Source organism: Bactrocera oleae, chromosome 5, assembly GCF_042242935.1.
Source record: "Bactrocera oleae isolate idBacOlea1 chromosome 5, idBacOlea1, whole genome shotgun sequence".
In the NCBI taxonomy this organism is placed as follows: Eukaryota; Metazoa; Arthropoda; class Insecta; order Diptera; family Tephritidae; genus Bactrocera; species Bactrocera oleae.
In genome coordinates, this window is record NC_091539.1 from 32,480,109 (window position 1) to 32,495,913 (window position 15,805).

At 35.7% G+C, this 15,805-nt stretch overlaps 1 protein-coding gene across 1 annotated transcript; it reads left to right on the forward strand.

Annotated features, from left to right (window-relative positions):
- The first annotated feature begins 8,328 nt into the window (after positions 1-8,328).
- Positions 8,329-11,884, forward strand: LOC118682607 (pickpocket protein 28). Its single transcript, XM_036371841.2, has 6 exons — positions 8,329-8,550; positions 9,227-9,427; positions 9,494-9,602; positions 10,227-10,372; positions 10,438-11,243; positions 11,310-11,884. The coding sequence occupies exons 1-6, from the start codon at positions 8,348-8,350 to the stop codon at positions 11,648-11,650; spliced, it is 1,806 nt and encodes a 601-aa protein (XP_036227734.2). The 5' UTR covers positions 8,329-8,347; the 3' UTR covers positions 11,651-11,884.
- Positions 11,885-15,805: the final 3,921 nt, after the last annotated feature.

The following is a 15,805-nucleotide window of genomic DNA, read 5'->3' on the forward strand; positions in this document are numbered from 1 at the left end:
GGTGCTTAATTTGTATACTGGAAAGTGAAAGAATCAGATGGAATTTGAATTTGTGTTATATGAGTAGTAGGCGTGGTTGAATTTCGATTTCACTCAGTTTCGCACTCAAACAAAAAAATGTGAATGTAATATTACATACCAACTTGATATCGATCGAGTAGGTTCCGAGATATGGGTTTTTACCTAAAATGTTGTGCCACGTCCATCGTAAAATTTTGACAGCGGCTTCTACAAAACTTTCTCTTATGATCTCGGATGTTAAACTTAACGTCTCTGGCATTGATTTATCGCTTTTTAGAAGATTTTAACAAAACCCTTATATGGGGAATGGGCGGGGTTATCAACCGATTTCATCCATTTTTACTGTGTCGATAGAGATGCTTTGGGGATTATTTTGAGCGAATTTGGTTATAATAGCTTTAGTGAGTTATGAGATATGTACGGTAAACCTCTTAGAGGGCGAGGTCACTCCCATTTCTCCAACGTTTTACAGTTTTATATCTTATTTTAGTGCTTACAGGTCGGTTGAAAAGTTTCTGTGCTCGAAAGGAAAAAAGACTGTTTTTGGTACGAAATATATTTTTTTATTCAATATAATCTCCAAAAACTTCAATACAGTTATTTTAATGATCTTTCAATAATTTTATGGCAATGTGAATTTCCTAATACTCTGCAAAATACCCGTCTACGGCTGTAACAGCTTCTTCATTAGACGAAAAACGATTTCCACGAAGAAATTGTTTCAGGTTTCTGAAGAGGTAGTAGTCGCTAATAGCCAAATCTGGTGAATACGGTGGATGCTTCGTACTTTAATTCGTTGAATTTTGTCATTATCAAAACAACTTTGTTTTAATGAAAAATTGTGAAAAATGTCTTAATGAAAAATGATTTTTTGGTTCTGCACTTCAGGTCTTCTCACGAATTTTTCAGCCGATCCAATTAATATTCAGAGCTGATTGTTTTACCTTTCTGCAAACAATCAATCAACAACATTCCCTTTGCATCCCAAAAAACTTATGCTATAACCTTCTTTGCTGATCGTTGTGACCTCGCCTTCTTTGGAGCTGATCAACCAGGTTCAGTCCATTGTAAACGTTCTTGCTTCAATTTAGGATCATGGTGGTAGATCTAAGTTTCATCTATAGTTGTTTAAAACTATGTCACAATGATATCACTCACCAACGACTTTTCTTATGTTACTTATCTTCTTATTTTATTAAACACACGTTTTTGAAATTTTCAATTTAAATTTAATTTTTATTTTTTTTTTTACTTTTTTTAAGTGCACACCTTTTTCCTAAGAACTAGATGGGTGCGATTTTAAAATCAACCGGTAGCGGAGATGGCGATGTTACGATGATGTAGCGAAAAAAAGATGCTTGTGGTCGCTCGTCGTCCCCTTTTTAACTCCTTCGGTGTGGTGTGTAGTGTATCTTCATGTGTGGGGTGATCGTGGTGGTAGGGTTGGTGTGGAATGCGTGTGGGATGATATGTTGAATTACTCATTTAACCATCCCGGCCCACCTAGGCAAATATTTAGCCTAGCAAATTCTGCAGTTGTTGCAACGTTGCTACAACACTGCTGAGGCCAGTGGGGCGGCGGGATGATGGTCTGGGCCGTCGGCGCCGTGCAGGTGTTTCGTTCCTTACATTCCTTGGACGGTGGCAGCTGGGCGTTGATGTTGCATCGGGTGGCTGGGCGGCGGTCGCCTGGCAGCGCCGCGACTGCGTGGTGCGGCTCCGGTGGCATCAATGGCGACGCTGGCGGTGGTTGTGCTGTGTTCCGCGCGACAGATGGGACAGTTGTTGCAGCGGTGGCTCGAGGCGCTGGAATCGGCCCAGTGCGTGGCACATTTAGTATATGTTTGTGGCAATTGTGCTACGTGATGTGGCACGCGTGGGTCGGCATATTGATCGACCGTTTCTGTTTGGTTTGTGATTGTTGTTAACGTTTTTTTTATTATTAATTTGCGGGTTTATTGACTCGATTTATTTGAATTGGATATCATTTTAGCTTCGGTAGTACGGTCGGTGGGCAGGAAGCATAGTTTTACGAGCGGTCTGGTTAGCGTTCCCGATTGCGTGCGGAGATCTACTATTCGGATATGGCCGTCGGACCCGGAAGCTTTTCTATGCGGCCAAGCCGCCATTCTGTGAGGGGGGACAATCATCATGGATTAGGACGCAATCTCCAAGCTTTGGCGTTTTTTCTGGAGTTTTCCATCGGTACCTCTTGGAGGTCCTTTAAATATTCTTCTTTCCATCGACGGCTAAAGTCATGATGGAGAATTTTGATTCTTTCCCATCGATTTAATAAGGATAGCGACTCCACGCCTGCCTCAGGTATGGCCAGAATGGGTGTTCTTTTGAGAAAATGCCCTGGAGTTAGGGCTGTCAAATCTGAGGGATCTTGCGAGAGTGTCGTTAGTGGCCGTGAATTGAGAACGGCTTCGATACGGATTAGTAATGTTGTAAATTCTTCGTAATTGAATTTGTAATTTCCAGCTACTTTTTTGAAGTGAGATTTGAAGCTTTTTACAGCTGATTCCCATAAACCACCCATATGAGGAGCGCTTTGGGGGATGAATTGCCAATTAATGCCTTGGGGCGCGTACAATCTCAGGTGAGACTTGTTTAATAAAGTCCACAAATTGTTTTTCGGTGGCTCTTTGAGCGCCGATAAATCTTTTACCATTATCAGAATCGCTCAAGGATGTCAATATCATCCGATGTTGCATGAAAGTAGTCTATTTTTCGACTTTCTGGGGCAATTATATTGCGCATGGGCGCTTGTGGCCAAGAATCGGGAGATTCTGTTAACCAGCGGGGGCCACTCCAGAGTGGTGGTGGCAAGATGCAGGGGTTTGCACCCTCTTGTACCTAGATCAGCAGGATTATCAGCACTGGCCACATGTCGCCAAGTGGCTGATCCTACTAGGTCAAGGATTTGAGACGTTCGATTGGAAATATACGTCTTCCATGCATGTGGTGGTTTTTCTAACCATGCTAATACGATTTCGGAATCGGACCATAGATATAATTTATATTGTGCCATGTTTAAATGCGTTTGTACGATGGACACAGTTTGGCTAGTAGTAGCGCTCCACATAGTTCAATAGCCATTTTTGCTTTTGCTACTAATAAGTGGCTTGTGGTCGCAGTGTCGCTTTGTGTGCGAACATATATAGTTGCGCAATATGCCTTTTCAGAAGCGTCACAGAAGCCGTGTAGTTCGACTTTGTGCTCTGGGGCATAATTTACCCATCGTGGGATTTGTATCTGTGAGATATCATTTAGATTGCTCGCAAACTGGGACCACTTTTCTAAACGAAGTGGTTTTACTTGTTCGTCCCAGTCGGTTCCATCTAACCATAATTCTTGTATTAGAATTTTGGCTTGTATCATAACTGGCGAAAGCCATCCTGCGGGGTCGAAAAGTTTCGCCACAGAGGATAGAATTTGCCGCTTTGTTATGGCGGATAATGCAGATATTGACTCTGTAGTGTATGAAAACTGGTCAGATATCGCATTCCATTTGATCCCCAGAGTTTTTGTTGTACTTTCCTTTTCGAATTTAAGGAAATTAGTATCTAACAAATTTTCATGTGGTATATTTTTTAGAATATTAGGGTGGTTCGCCGTTATCTTTTTCAACGGAAACCCTGCGGTATTTAGGGCTTGTATCACTTGTGATAGTGACTCGTATGCTTGTGGAAGACTGTGACTTCCAGACAAGATATCGTCTACATACGTTTGTGTTTTTAACACCTGGGTTGCCAGAGGAAATTTTGACTTGGTGTTTTCTGCCAATTCGTGCAGTGTTCGAATGGCTAGATATGGAGCACAGTTGACGCCAAAGGTAACTCTTTTTAATTTATAGTTGCGGAGTGGACTATTGGGAGATTTTCGGAAAATAATTCGCTGAAAATCTTGATCGTCTTTATGTACGGCTATTTGTCTATACATTTTTTCGACGTCTCCGTTAAATACGTATTTGAATATACGCCAATTTAAAATGAGTAGCATTAAATCTAGTTGGAGCGTGGGTTCCGTAAATAGGATATCATTTAGGGAATTCCCCGCGCTGGTGGATCTTGATGCATTAAAGACAACTCTTACTTTAGTTGTTTTTTTGTCTGGCTTTACTACTGCGTGATGAGGCAAGTAAAATGAGTAATATTTGCCATTTATGATTTTTTCGCATGGGCTTACTTCCTCCATGTGGTCTAAATGGAGGTATTCTTCTAACACGCCATCGTATTCTGGCTTAAGCTCACCTTTTTTAAGTAAGTTTTTTTCCATACTTAAAAACTGCTGTATAGCAGAGGTGCGAGAGTGACCTAAGGCGATTGTGTTGGAAAATTGTTGTTTTAGTGGTAGTCGTACGACATACCGACCATTATCTGATCTAGTAGTTGTGGCTGTGTAAAAGTCTTCACAATACTGATCTTCAGGGGTTGTGATTGATATGGGAGGGGGCTCTTCTAACTCCCAAAATTTCTTTAATTGTGAATTGAGGTATTCGTTTGAGATTTCCTCAACCTGAGTGGTCATGGTGGTAACTGGTTCCGAAACTAGTCCACTTAGGATCCACCCAAAAATAGTATTTTGTGTGAAGTGTATTTGAAATTTTCTCAATACCTTCGAGTATTATCTGTGGTATGAGATCGCTGCCTAATAGAAGGTCTATTTGAGCGGGAGTGTTGCAGTTGGGATCTGCTAGCTTTAGGTGTGAAACCTTTTGCCAGTGCTTGCTATTTATGTGATAGCTTGGAAGCATATTTGTAAGTTGCGATAAGACTATAGCTTCTGCTTGTATGTGCTTATCCGCTTGGGGGCAAATTAGGGTAATGGGTCAGATTTTATTTAAGTTTTGGACTACTCTTCCGCCCATTCCCGTGATTTCAAAATTGGCTAGTTTTGTTGGCAGTATAGTCTATTTTGAGCCCTAGACGCTATGAATGATCGTTGTGATCCTTGGTCTATTAAGGCCCTAAGTTTAAACAGTTCTCCTCGGTGTTCGATGGAGACGACTGCTGTCGGTAGTAGTACCCTACTTTGGTTTTCGCTGTGTAGCGTTTGGGTTTTTAATGCCTTTGAGCAGCATGGTGCTTCTAATTTTCGGGATTTCGCACTTCGGGATTTGCTGCAACTAAACCCGTGGCTATTTTCATATTTGCGCTGTTTAGGGATGAGCTGGAAAATGTGCTGTAATGCAGCATTGAATGATGTCGTTTATGACAATAAACGCAATTAAATTTGCTTTCGCACTCTTTAAGTGTATGTGCATGTGATAGGCAATTTGTACACAGTCTTTTTGTTCTTTCATAATTGTTTCGATCGGTAATATTCATTTTTTTGAATTTCTCGCAAGCTTTGAGCTTATGCCCCCCTGTACACAGTTCGCATGATGTTTGTTTGTACTGTTCGGATGTGAACGTTTGATTTCTGAAGAAGCTTCTATTTAAATTGTTGTTGCTACTGGCTTGTGGCCTGTGGAAGCTTCTATTTAGGTCGTGTTGAACAGTTTTCGTTCTGACCATTTTTTTATCTACCCTTTCTGCGATTTCGTACTGGGTAGTTAGGAAGTCTTTCATTTGTTGCCACGTGGGGCATTTTCTTCGTGATGAGAGCGATTGCTCCCATAGAAGTAATTTTTTTAAATTTTTTTCTCGAAATTAACCGTACGGTAAAACAGTTTGGCCGTAACCGCTATATTTAAATATAACCCGATTTTATTACTTTCAACATACCTATATGCCAATAAATTATAAATAAGTAAAAGGAATCGATACGACTCACTTTGTACCGCCTCAAGGGTATTTGGGGGTTTTAGATGTGTGTATATGTGTGCCAATGCAGAAAAGTCCGCTCCTCCTCTCCACTGTCCGAGCTTGCTGTTGTTGTCCTTTGTCCCGTAGGTATGTTCCTTAGTGTGTTGTATAAGATTTTTGTGTTTTATTTTTTATTTCGCGCCCGGTTACTATATAATTATGTTGGTATGTATAAATATTTTGTGTAGTAATCGCGCCCGTTTTTTATATGTTTTATGTTTGTTCACAGACAGTATGTAAAAAGGTTTTTTGCACTTTTTTATGTATTTTATTATATATTTATTTTTTTTTTGTGTATTCTATTTTCCGCAAATTTTGTATATATGTATTTATTTTTTCGGCACTGTATATGTATATATATGTATATTATTGTCTTCGGTACCTTGTTTTTTTTTTATATATAATATGTATATTCACTTGTACACTTTTTTTTTGTTGTTTATGTATATGTAATGCATATACAAGTATTAGATCTCCGCACTTTTGTTCTTTATTTTATTAAATTTTTTATTTTATTTTATTTTTTTTTTTCTAATAGTGCCTTTCCGTAAGGCTCGAAGTACCAATGTTTAAAACTATGTCACAATGATATCACTCACCAACGACTTGTACTTATCTTCTTGTTTTATTAAACACACGTTTTTGAAATTTTCAATTTAAATTTAATTTTTATTTTTTTTTTTTACTTTTTTTAAGTTCACAACTTTTTCCTAAGAACTAGTATGGGTGCGATTTTAAAATCAACCGGTAGCGGAGATGGCGATGTTACGATGATGTAGCGAAAAAAAGATGCTTGTGGTCGCTCGTCGTCCCCTTTTTAACTCCTTCGGTGTGGTGTGTAGTGTGTCTTCATGTGTGGGGTGATCGTGGTGGTAGGGTTGGTGTGGAATGTGTGTGGGATGATATGTTGAATTACTTATTTAACCAATAGTTATAAAACGACGCAAGAAATCGGTTTTATTTTGCTTAAAATGCTCCAAATTATGCTGAAATTGTTTTTATATGAATTACTTTTCTCCATGTAAAATATGAAGTACTCATTCACAAACAATATTGTGAACTTGCTCAATGATTTCTGGTGTGGGTGCGGTTTTTGTCGTCCTTCGCGTGGATCGTCTTCAAGCCTAGTAGTGTTCATAAATTTCTTTTGCTTTTAAATCTTTCAAAACCAAGAATCTAATCACTGCGCGATATTCAATTTTTCCCATATTAAAAAAATATTCCGACACGTTAACTTCAAATGACTTGTAAAGAAAGAATCAATTAACAAAATGACTTGTAATTTTGGTCCGATTACGCCCATCTGCGAACTCTTGCTCCCTTTTTTACCAGGGAAAACGTGTATCAAGTTTCGAAACGATATCTAAATCTTTTCTCAAATTATCGCTTGAACGGACGTACGGGCGGGCAGACAGACAGTCACTCGGAATTCAACTCGTCTCGTCACCCTGATCATTTATATATGGTATATATTTAACTCTATATCTATCTCGATTAGTTTTTTGTGATACAAATAACTGTTAGGTGAACAAAACTATTATACTCTGTATCAACATATTTCAAGAGTATAAAATTCATCAATACTTCAGAACCTAGTCAAAAAGCACTTATATACTTGTAGAAAAAGTAATGTTGAGATCTGTATTATAGTACTTAGAGGTTTTTTTTTTGACATGAACACGCCAGGAAATTATGAGTCTCCATGTATGTTTCGGCCATTAAAAAGTTTCTCCATTAGACGTTCAGAGTCGGATTTGATGCTGGACATTGTTCTAAGTAAACGCTATATTGTGCATTGAAAGAGGTGAATATTTAGATAAGAAGACAAGGAATAACGCCTATTACTCAATGTTATAAAATTAGAGTATACATTTAATAGGTGTATCATTCCGCATATCGAGTTTCTTTTCATTACGTATTTCCTTACTTTGGATACAAAAAGGTTCCTTGAGATTTTTACGCGCGTTATCCGTACCACATGCAAAGTAGAGAGTATTAATAGACAAGTTGAAATATAATATAATTATTATTATGTTTATATTGCAACCCAGTTCCTTATTGTCTATAAAATTGTACTCGTATATAATAATAGAAAGAGTGAAGTGGTACTTTTTCATCAATTAGCTACTTAATTTAGCCCTGCATACTCGTATACGAAATATGGATAACTCTAGTTGCATTATTAAAAGTTGTATCTACGAAACATAGTTCCTTCAATAATAAGTTCGAAAACTCTACAAATTGTAGCTGGCAATCACTTTCAAACATAATTACACTACTTTCTTGCAGTTAACACCTATCAAGTAAATTATTTAATATATTGTTGTCCTCTTTACTAACACAAATATTCGTTTGATTGAAGGGTCTTGGAAAATATTATCTTAAATGACTTTATTATCTACGTGCGAAAAGCTCGTGAATACATGGATGAGTGCACTTAAATAAATATTATAAATGAATACTTACATATGATAGTATAGTTCGAGCGATAAACTTCACATTATTCATTTGCAATGGATTCTTCGTTGAGAGTACAATACCTGAGAGCAAAACATGCCACCTTGAAGCGTTATGATATAAATAGAAAAGTTATCCAAAAAAGAAAGCTGAAAAAAATCAAATATATTTTGTTCGACAATTTTAAAGAATACTGTGAGAATACATCGATACATGGGTTAAAATATATAGTGAATAAAAGTTTATACCCTCTTGAACGGTATGTAGTATGTATATGTTTCTTATAGAGTATAATATAGGTAACAACGAAATATTTATGCATGTTAAATCTGTGTTTTTAACAGCTTTCTGTGTTTGTTATGTAGTGTTTGTGCTAATTTTAAACAAACCAAGAATGCAAAACAAAACTCTTGTCATTTTTCGTGCTGCATGTAATCACCAATTCGAAACACTGATTACTTGATATTTCCGAGCAAGGAAAACATAATCTTACATTTAAAATTAGCCTAATCTTGCATTAAAAAGGTAGCACTGCTCACAGATTTTTTATATGTGCTTTTCCATTGCCTAAGTTAACATACACTCAAATTGTTTAGCGAAATCTTTCTTTAGAACAAAGCTATCTTTTCACCATATATTTGAACAGACAAAATTTTTTGTAAGTGTTATACGGTAATTTCACTGAGAGTGAACTCCATTCATACACTGTTGTAAATGGTATTGTAGGCGAAAGAAATTTTTCATGGAATTTCTTGACATTCTCTTATCGTTCCTCGACATTGGTTCTAAGACGCGAGTTCATTGATAGTAGACTGAGTCAGTGCGTAAAATATGAAACAGCCTCAATAGTTATAATCAAAATTGTTTGATGCATACATACATAAATCACAAAACTTTGGCTACTCATTAGATAATTCTTCGATCGTTATGTGCAGGTTGTTCTTCGCCATATCATTCATATGCGTTGTCTATGGAGCAGCAGTTTTCGTTGGCAAAATTTATGAAAAATGGAACTATAGCCCTATGCTCGTGAGTATCAATCCGAAGTATACGAAAATTACAGATGATCCTTTTCCGGCCGTTACCATTTGCAATCTTAATCAAGCGTATAAAGCAAAGGTTCAGCAATTTTCAATGTAAGCTTCAACATACATGCATACGAGAACCCTTTTATTGAATGCAATATATTCTTGTTATTTCAGCGATTCGTCCGAATACACCAAAATACAAATGCTCTGCAAGGGTGATGTTAATATTACTATATCTAATGCCATTACGGATTGGAATAATTTAACATATTTTATTCATGAAGTGAGTAACAAAATAAATGTTATTGTATATAGACCCCGGTTACCGAATTACTATGTTGAGTATACTTTTCAAAATATTCGTTTAAATAAAGAATAAATAGGTTGACAAAGGTACTAATAGATCGGGAGAATCGCCTAATTAGAAAGTAAGAAAATTATTTTCCAATTCATTGAATTAGACAGGTCTTATTAACGGAGTCGATTCGCCTTATGGTCGCTTGGTAGTCTACAAAATACACCAGATGTAAGTCAACCAGTTTGAATTAACACTTTGTGTGTAGATTGCATCAAATTTTGACCAATCCATGAGCACAGAGTTGATTGTAATAAGTTTTATTTATCCTGCCAGTGACCTCGTTTTTTCAGTCGCATTGCCATTCTAACCCGAGTTCTGAGGCAAGATCTGGTGTTGGAGTAATAAGCCACATGTTTATAGTGGACTTAAGAATGATAAATATGAAAAACATGTATTCTAAATGTTTTAGAATTGGTGACAATCATAGGGATATTATGTGCTTTGGATGCAATATTTTTCCTTACATTATCTCGTTAAGGTTTTTTATTGACTAGTAAAGTAAATGACATATATATTTGTTATATATTACGTATACTCGTACATATTTAGATCTCACAGCCCTGCAGTAATATGTTACTGAAATGTAAATACGCTGGAATAATTTTTAACTGTACAGAGATTTTCCGGCCCCTTATTACCGACAATGGACTATGTTGCACTTTCAATATGATAGATCCGATGTTTATGTTCCGGAAGTAAGTAAATGGCTTTGAATATAATATATATTTAAAAGATAATTCATTAAAAAAAAATAATTCAGTTTTAACAGCAAATCGTTTGCTAATGTGAATTACCACTATCCCGAAGGATACGTGCCCGTTCACTGGAGTTCAGAGGCAGGTTATCCCAACGATTTACCCGAAAAATTCATACCAATGAAAAGTGTAGGCACAGGCGAGAGTGTAGGTCTCGGCCTTATACTAGATGCTGAAAGCGAGGAATATTACTGTTCATCATCAGATAGCATTGGTTTTAAAATCTTACTACACAATCCGCTCGAAGTCCCGAACATGCACGAAATTGGTCTTTTACTTTCGCCTGGACTAGAGACGAAAATTCGCATACAACCCGAAAAAGTTGAATCTGAAACGTACCTACGTTTCATCAGCAAAAATGCACGAAAATGCTTATTCGAAAACGAAGAGCGTTTGGAAATGTATACTGAGTATACACAACGCAACTGTGGTATCGAATGTAGTGCTGCCGTAATATTGGAAAATTGTGGCTGTCTGCCACATTACGTACCAAAGTTTTTTGGCAATGAAACCACATGTAGCATGAGTATGTACAATTGTGTTGAAAGTACTCGATTAGAAACAATGCTAATAGACAACACGAGAAGGGATTGCTCCGATGTCTGCATGCCATCTTGCAACGATCTCTCCTATATGCCAACATTTTTCTCTGCGCCCTTAATTCATTCGGGCTTTCAAAATGACAAATTCGCAAAAAATATTAGCAATACTTATTTGGAGAAAAATATTGCTGTGGTGAATATTTACTTTAAAGACACTATCTACAGGAGCCAGAAAAACTCCGATTTGATTGGGATAACAGATTTTTTATGTAGGGCTCTTTATGATATTTAATTAACTATATACTTGTATTTATTGTCTATATTTAATTTTTCAGCCAACATCGGCGGCATAATTAGCCTCTTCTTTGGCTTCAGCTTTATCTCCTTAGCTGAGCTGATATTTTTCGCGTTTTTAAGACCGCTTCGAGTTATTTTTAATAAACTGAGATGGAGAATTACCAAGTCGACAAAATTACAGAAGCCGACGTCAATCCAACTCTTATTAAAAAAAAAATCGAAATATTTATGTGGTAATTTGGAGCAAATTCCTTCTGTTACTCAAAGCACCATTCGAAAGGGCAACGCTTGGCAGGTGGTGTTGGGAAAAAAACGTCTGTTGGGGTGCGGACCAAAAACTTCAGAGCCATGGCAACCAGGAATGGAGTATACACCGTAGATGTTGAATTTATTATTTAGAACATATATATATATATATATATACATATAAATTACGTGTCACACTTTTCCCGGGCAAACTGCTAAACTAGTGAACCGATTTTAGTAAAATTTAACACACTGTGTCCAGTTTGTCCCAACTTAAAATATAGGATAGTTTATATCTCAATCAGTTTAAAAGTCAAAACATTTCAAAACTAAAAAATTATAATTGTAAATATAAACATGTGTTCAAACAAACAAAAAAGAATATGTCTTGGTTTTGAACTTTGATAAAAAAATTGCTATTATTTTTGCGTTTGTTTTTAATTGTATTTATTATTATTAATATTTTATTAATACACTAATTTATTATTTATTTTATAAATATTAGATTCTTTACTTATTTTTTTATTTGATCTTCATTTAATCTTCTTTGTTGTTTATTATGTCGTGTGTCTTCGCCAACTGTAACATTATCATCAGATCGCTACGTTTCATGCTGGTTTTGTTATGGGCTTGCCCATATTAAATGTGCTGGACTGACAGGTAGAATCTTAGATTCTATTATCACCGAAAATTTAGGCACTACGGAAAATTGTTCTCACGAATCCTCCAAAACTGCTCCTAAGCGTAAACGTCCGATAAAGTAACACTTAGTTTTTCTGAAGAAGAGTACGTCTGGTTCAAATGACCTAATAAATCTCTCTTCTCCTTGCCCTCAAGGTGATAAGCCGTCAACTTCCAAAGAGCTTAATTCCCCAAAAGCTCTATCTAATAGTAATAAGTGTCCCACAATTCCAGAGGCTCCCTTGGTAGTTGTTTCACCTAAAAAGTCTATATATATTTCTAGACTTGCCAAAGATACCTTGGTGGAGGACATTAAGTCTTACATTTTGTCGCGTTTAAAAATTTAGGATAACAATATCCGTAAATTTAACTTCAATTATGATGAAGTATATCATCGTTTAAAATAGACGTTTCTCTTGAAACATTCAAAAATATCTTAGATAGCTCATTCTGGCCACCTGGGGCTTTTGTTCGCGAATTTAAGCCTAAACTTAGAAATCATACTAAGGAAAACATTGATAAATTACTAAAAACAACCACCGATGTAAAAAACTGATTGGTAGAAATTCAAAATTAACCGACTTGTACTTAAACAGAAACATGGCTAAAACCTCACATTTTTGATAATGAGATTTTAAACAGCGAATTTCAAATATTTAGATGTGATCGACCGAACAGAATCGGAGAATCTCTATCCCACCGAGTCATTTGAATTTAAATGTATTAGATTCTACGTTAATAGTTGCTTTATTTATTTAACTTTATCTTATATACGACCCCATTCGAACTTAAATGTATATATGCAGCATGCTTCTTTAATAAACAGTGCTACCTCGATGCAAATAATGCAGATTCAATAATCGTTTTAGGAGATCTCAATTTACCGTGTGCTTCGTGGAAAGCTTTCGTCTGAACCAAATAAATTTGTATCTGATTAAATGTGGTAAGTGCTTAGGTTTAGTATACGTTTATACCTCTTCAAAGCGTTCCGTTATTCAGAGTAGTCCTCTTGTTCTACCAGAGGACTCGTATGATCCTGCTTTGGAAATATCTGTCGAAATCATAGGCAATAAACGGAAAAGTAATCATCAAACTTCTAGCTTCTGCACTCGGTTTAACTTTGCAAAAGCTAATTTTAAAAAGTTAAATAGAGAACTTTCTACAATAACATGGCCTAATTATAATGGTGATATTGAATTGTGTGTCGCATTTTAATAATATTATTACGAAATGTTCCAATAGTAATTGTTAATAAAAGCAAAAGTATAAGTCCGTGGTTTTCGAAAAAGTTATATAAATTGAAAAACAGAAAAATTCGAGCCACGTACTGTGTCCGAATACTTTAATTAACGCTCCAATTATTTCTGATGAAGACGTCCTACTTAATTTAAATAAGTTAAAACGATATTTTAGTTACGGCCCAGACAAGATACCCTCATGCTTCCTAACAAATAGTGCCAAATATATTTACTTGCCTTTGACAAGGATATTTAATTCCTCTCTAAAACACGGTATATTTCCAATGGAAACAGTCATTTATAGTTCCTTTGCATAAAAGTGGATTTAGGTCCAACATTGAAAACTATATAGGTATCGCAAAACTATCAGTTATACTTAAACTTTTTGAAGCTATCATCACACACCTTATAACCTTTTCGATTTCTCCGTTAATTTCCTCATCTCAGCATGGATTTCGTAAAGGGAAATTGACTCCAACAAACTTGCTTGAATTTGTAAACCATTGGGTTTGTATCATTGGGTTTTAGGGAAAATAAGCATACGGATGTCATATAGACAGGCTTTAGCAAAGCTTTCGATAAAGTAAATCTTTCGATTCTCATACATAAACTTGATCTGCTGGGCTTTCAGCCAAATAATAAAACATAACGAGTGATATTTGAGGATACTCTTTCCGAAACAATTAATGCCTCTTCAGGTGTTCTGTAAAGTAGTCATCTTGGCCCGATTCTGTTCTTGTTGTTTATTAACGATATCTCTACAGTAATAGAATTCTCAAACATTTTATTATACTCTGACGACGTAAAGCTTTTTATATCATACATTTCAATTGAGGAAAGGTGTCGCAAACAGCCATAAACAATTTGGTTGCATGGTGTGATAGAAATGATTTTCCATTAAATCTCAATAAATGTAAGACGATGCGCTTTTCCCGTAGATCTGTGCACCCCTCTCCTTATGTAATACAAGCACAACACCATAGTCTAGAGCAAGTTTTTTACTACAAGTATGTTGATTTGGGAGTTAATATGGATCCTAAGCTTAATTTTAGTCTTCATATTGATACCATGTCTTGAAAGCAAAAGCTGTCCTCAGTTTTGTTAAACGTTGGTCTAAAGAATTTAGAGATCCGTATATTACTAAAACACTTTTTACAACTTTGGTTAGACCTATATTGGAATATGGCTCTGTTGTATGGAACCCTAGCTACCGAATCCATTTTGGATTTTTACATTCGGTTGTTTACCTATATATACGGTTAGAGGTCAATCATAAGGTCAGACATACACTCTCGATTATATAGTCTAGAAAAATGTTGGAAACGATTTCATCAAATGTGCTGCAACTCTGATCTAAATGTTTGGCCACGCACAATACTTTACTTGTCCCTAGATAGCGAATATGAGTTCATGATATTTCCGACTTACTTTATAAAGAATATATCCGTAAATTTGCGAGAAATCTTTAGGAAATTAAGTTATTGCGGTATTTTCGATTAACTTTAGTTATTTGGTAAAAGAGCATTTTTCTCTAAATTCAGTCAGTAGTATAAAAATCTTGTTATAACTCAGTGAAGAGGGATATCCGAGTCTTCTATTGCATATAATTAGATACTAAATATATATTTAGAGGGTTGTAATGGATTAGTAAAGTTTTTACTTAACTTTCAGATTGCAATATTTGATTTGATTAGAAATGTTTGTAAATGTTACTTGCGCCTAAATTGTGTGGTACAACCAGTATTTACGAAAGTAATTTGTGAACTGTAACTAATTTCAACTAATAAACACTTAACATACCATCGATAAAAGACAAATTTTCTGAAGTTTATATCGATTGCTCAGTGCACAAATATGGCTGGGAGGAATAGGACGTTCTCTGTTGAGGCATATAGACAAAGTGTGCGAAATTTTAAATCTGTTATTAGACAAAATTTAAACGAGTTTTTGAAAAACTCAACTATACATGGATTACGCTATACTAACCAACGAGATTTAAGTATATTTCAGAGGTAAGCAAATTCATTCATAACATTATCTAAGCTATTTTATATTCGTTGTTGTATTGACTTCATCTATATATGTATATGCACACCTGTTTATAATCCAAAAAATTAAGTTTCGTGGAGACATACCATTGCTTAATAGTCAGATAGATTTACTTAAGAAAACACGTAAGGAAGGTGTAAGTTTGGGTGTTACCGAACATTTTATACTCTCGCTAGGTAAAGTGATATACGGGATATTTCGTATATATTTTAATTAAAAGTAGGAAGTATTAGTTATTATTAAAAAGAGATTCTTTCGGAATTTCATTAGGATTACATATTGACCGATAGATGCGGTATAAAATGAACCGGAGGTTCGAA

What these genes read in the sequence shown, in the direction of transcription:
- LOC118682607 (XM_036371841.2), top strand. Translation starts at nt 8,348, where the DNA reads ATGGATTCTTCGTTGAGAGTACAATACCTGAGAGCAAAACATGCCACC. An exon ending in AAGGTTCAGCAATTTTCAAT is followed by an intron (nt 9,428 to 9,493) that starts GTAAGCTTCAAC and finishes TTGTTATTTCAG; the next exon opens with CGATTCGTCCGAATACACCA. An exon ending in CCGATGTTTATGTTCCGGAA is followed by an intron (nt 10,373 to 10,437) that starts GTAAGTAAATGG and finishes AAAATAATTCAG; the next exon opens with TTTTAACAGCAAATCGTTTG.